The following is a 2,484-nucleotide window of genomic DNA, read 5'->3' as shown; positions in this document are numbered from 1 at the left end:
GGAGAGATGCTATGAAGGGCTAGTGTATATTGTAATCATACGTTATTCGCTCAGCATACATGAAGTCCGATGGAACACAGGCCTTCCGAAACCCGATCTGTCCACGACGTCTGTGTAAGGGAGGGATACAAACCCTCTGCGCAAGAGATCGTGGTCATTGCATGGGTCAACTAGGCACCGAATATGCCGCATCTTGGTTTTGATCGTCCGAGGATAGCAGCTCGTCTCCAAAGTTTGAACGCGTGTCGTCTCAGCCTCAGACGCCTTTGTTTGACCGTGCCCGTCTTGTGCCGGTCGGATAGGGAGATTGTGATATCCAAGAGCTTCTCCTAAGTAATTTTCTGGTATTTCCGTTCAAGGAGGATGGGGAAGAGGGTGTGCACCGCGGTAGGGATTGCCGACATTGACGCCAGGTGACAAGATCTTGAGAGCTAAGAGTACATTACGCCCGGTGAGTGTTCTCGCATGTCCAGGACAGTCCAGCCTGAAGTGGAGAGTAGCAATAATCTCGGCGAAACACTTCGGTGGGGTCTAAAGTAGACGCAGGGCTACTTGCACTGTTTGGCACTCTCAAGAAGAAGAAAAAAGTTCGCGCTTAGAATTCGACATACCGTTTGGGTCTCAAGCCAAGTGTTGTGATTTCGGAGTTCGAATCACACCCAAATCACAGCCGCCCGCGCCAACACTTGTCCCGCAAATCAGTGGTATCATGACCTTTTTGACCTCGGCCAAAAGGTCAGGCCGAAAAACGGGTCATGGCCAAATTGACTGGGTCAGGCCGACGGTCAAGGGGGTCAACGGTCACGGGAATTGAACTCAAGAAGCAGCAGAGCTGCCAAAGACTCTTCCAGATCCGCTGGATTTGACAGGTCACGGGAAATGCCTTCTGCACCACTCACCCAACTTCGTCCCCAGCGTAGGGTCTTGAGTACATGGTGTAGATATTGTAAATTTTAGGGAATATTACATTCAAAGCTCATAAATGATATTGAAATGGCTTCAGGTCTTTTTTTTTTTCCGAAAAACAAAGGTCTGGTGAGTTTTTTTACTCATTTTCGTTCTGGCCAGCTGGTTCTCACGACCAATTTCTGACCGGTCAGTCCGATTTATGGCCATTTTGACCGTTTTTTGACTGACCCCGGCCTGACCGGTCATGACCCGGGTCATTGACACCACTGCCGCAAATCACACCAAATCACACTTTTTGCAGCGCCTCCCACGCCAAATCACACTTTTTTCCAGGACAAGTCACAAAACGGACCCGCCAAATCACAGTTTGGATCACACTTTTTGGCGGGTGGGAGACTCGACTTGTCCTGGAATCACACCTCCCACCCAACACTTGTCCTGGACCCTGACTGTTTTCTCTCGTGCGCTAATTCCCTTTCCGTTGCCGCCTAGCTTGTACTTACATAGCTCCCTTTACCTTGTAAAATAGATCACAGGTAGAAGCCTCTCTCATAAATTGAATACATGAACTGCATTTCCACTGAGCTCCACGTGAACAGCTATTTCCAGCATCAAGCTTTGGCTCCCGGAAGACCTACAAAATTTACACCGTGAGCTGGCTCGAATTTTATGTTCTTGGGCTTTACTTGACGCTGACTACCACAGGGAGCGCCTCCCGAGTTTACGAAATAGAACGCCCATCCGTTCAATTTTGGCATTCGGTTTTGTGGTGAAACAATGCCCATAACCAGAAATTGAGACTAGCAGGTAAGTTCATGCTCGATTTTCACGTTCTTGGGCTCTACTTGACCAAAATTGCTTCAGGAACAACCTCCCGAGTTTTCGAAACTTAGCGCCTAGCCGTTCAAAGTCAGCGTTCGATTTTGCGGAGAAATAAGGTCTATTACCAGAAATTGAGACTTGCAGGTAAGTTCTTGCTCGATTTTCACGTTCTTGGGCTCTACTTGACCGAAATTGCTTCAGGAACAACCTCCCGAGTTTTCGAAACTTGGCGCCTAGCCGTTTAAAGTCGGCGTTCGATTTTGCGGAGAAATAAGGTCTATTACCAGAAATTGAGACTTGCAGGTAAATTCTTGCTCGATTTTCACGTTCTTGGGCTCTACTTGACCTAAATTGCTTCAGGAACAACCTCCCGAGTTTTCGAAACTTAGCGCCTAGCCGTTGAAAGTCAGCGTTCGATTTTGCGGAGAAATAAGGTCTATTACCAGAAATTGAGACTTGCAGGTAAGTTCTTGCTCGATTTTCACGTTCTTGGGCTCTACTTGACCGAAATTGCTTCAGGAACAACCTCCCGAGTTTGCGAAACTTAGCGCCTCACCGTTCAAATACAGCGTTCGATTTTGCGGAGAAATAAGGTCTATTACCAGAAATTGAGACTTGCAGGTAAGTTCTTGCTCGATTTTTACGTTCTTGGGCTCTACTTGACCGAAATTGCTTCAGGAACAACCTCCCGAGTTTGAAAAACATGGCGCCCAACCGTTCAAATTCAGTGTTCGATTCTGCAAAGCAATAAGG

The 2,484-nt window shown here is 47.5% G+C and overlaps 1 protein-coding gene across 1 annotated transcript; it reads left to right on the top strand.

Annotated features, from left to right (window-relative positions):
• Positions 1-1,473: 1,473 nt before the first annotated feature.
• Positions 1,474-1,696, top strand: LACBIDRAFT_304974 (uncharacterized protein; the record flags this gene model as incomplete). Its single annotated transcript, XM_001874955.1, has 2 exons — positions 1,474-1,559; positions 1,615-1,696. The coding sequence occupies 2 exons, from the start codon at positions 1,474-1,476 to the stop codon at positions 1,694-1,696; spliced, it is 168 nt and encodes a 55-aa protein (XP_001874990.1).
• Between the last annotated feature and the right edge of the window lie 788 nt (positions 1,697-2,484).

The sequence above is a fragment of the Laccaria bicolor genome, genomic scaffold (genome assembly GCF_000143565.1).
Source record: "Laccaria bicolor S238N-H82 LACBIscaffold_2 genomic scaffold, whole genome shotgun sequence".
In the NCBI taxonomy this organism is placed as follows: domain Eukaryota; kingdom Fungi; phylum Basidiomycota; class Agaricomycetes; order Agaricales; family Hydnangiaceae; genus Laccaria; species Laccaria bicolor.
Note: the sequence above shows the minus strand (reverse complement) of the source record. Positions and strands in the feature narration are given on the sequence as shown.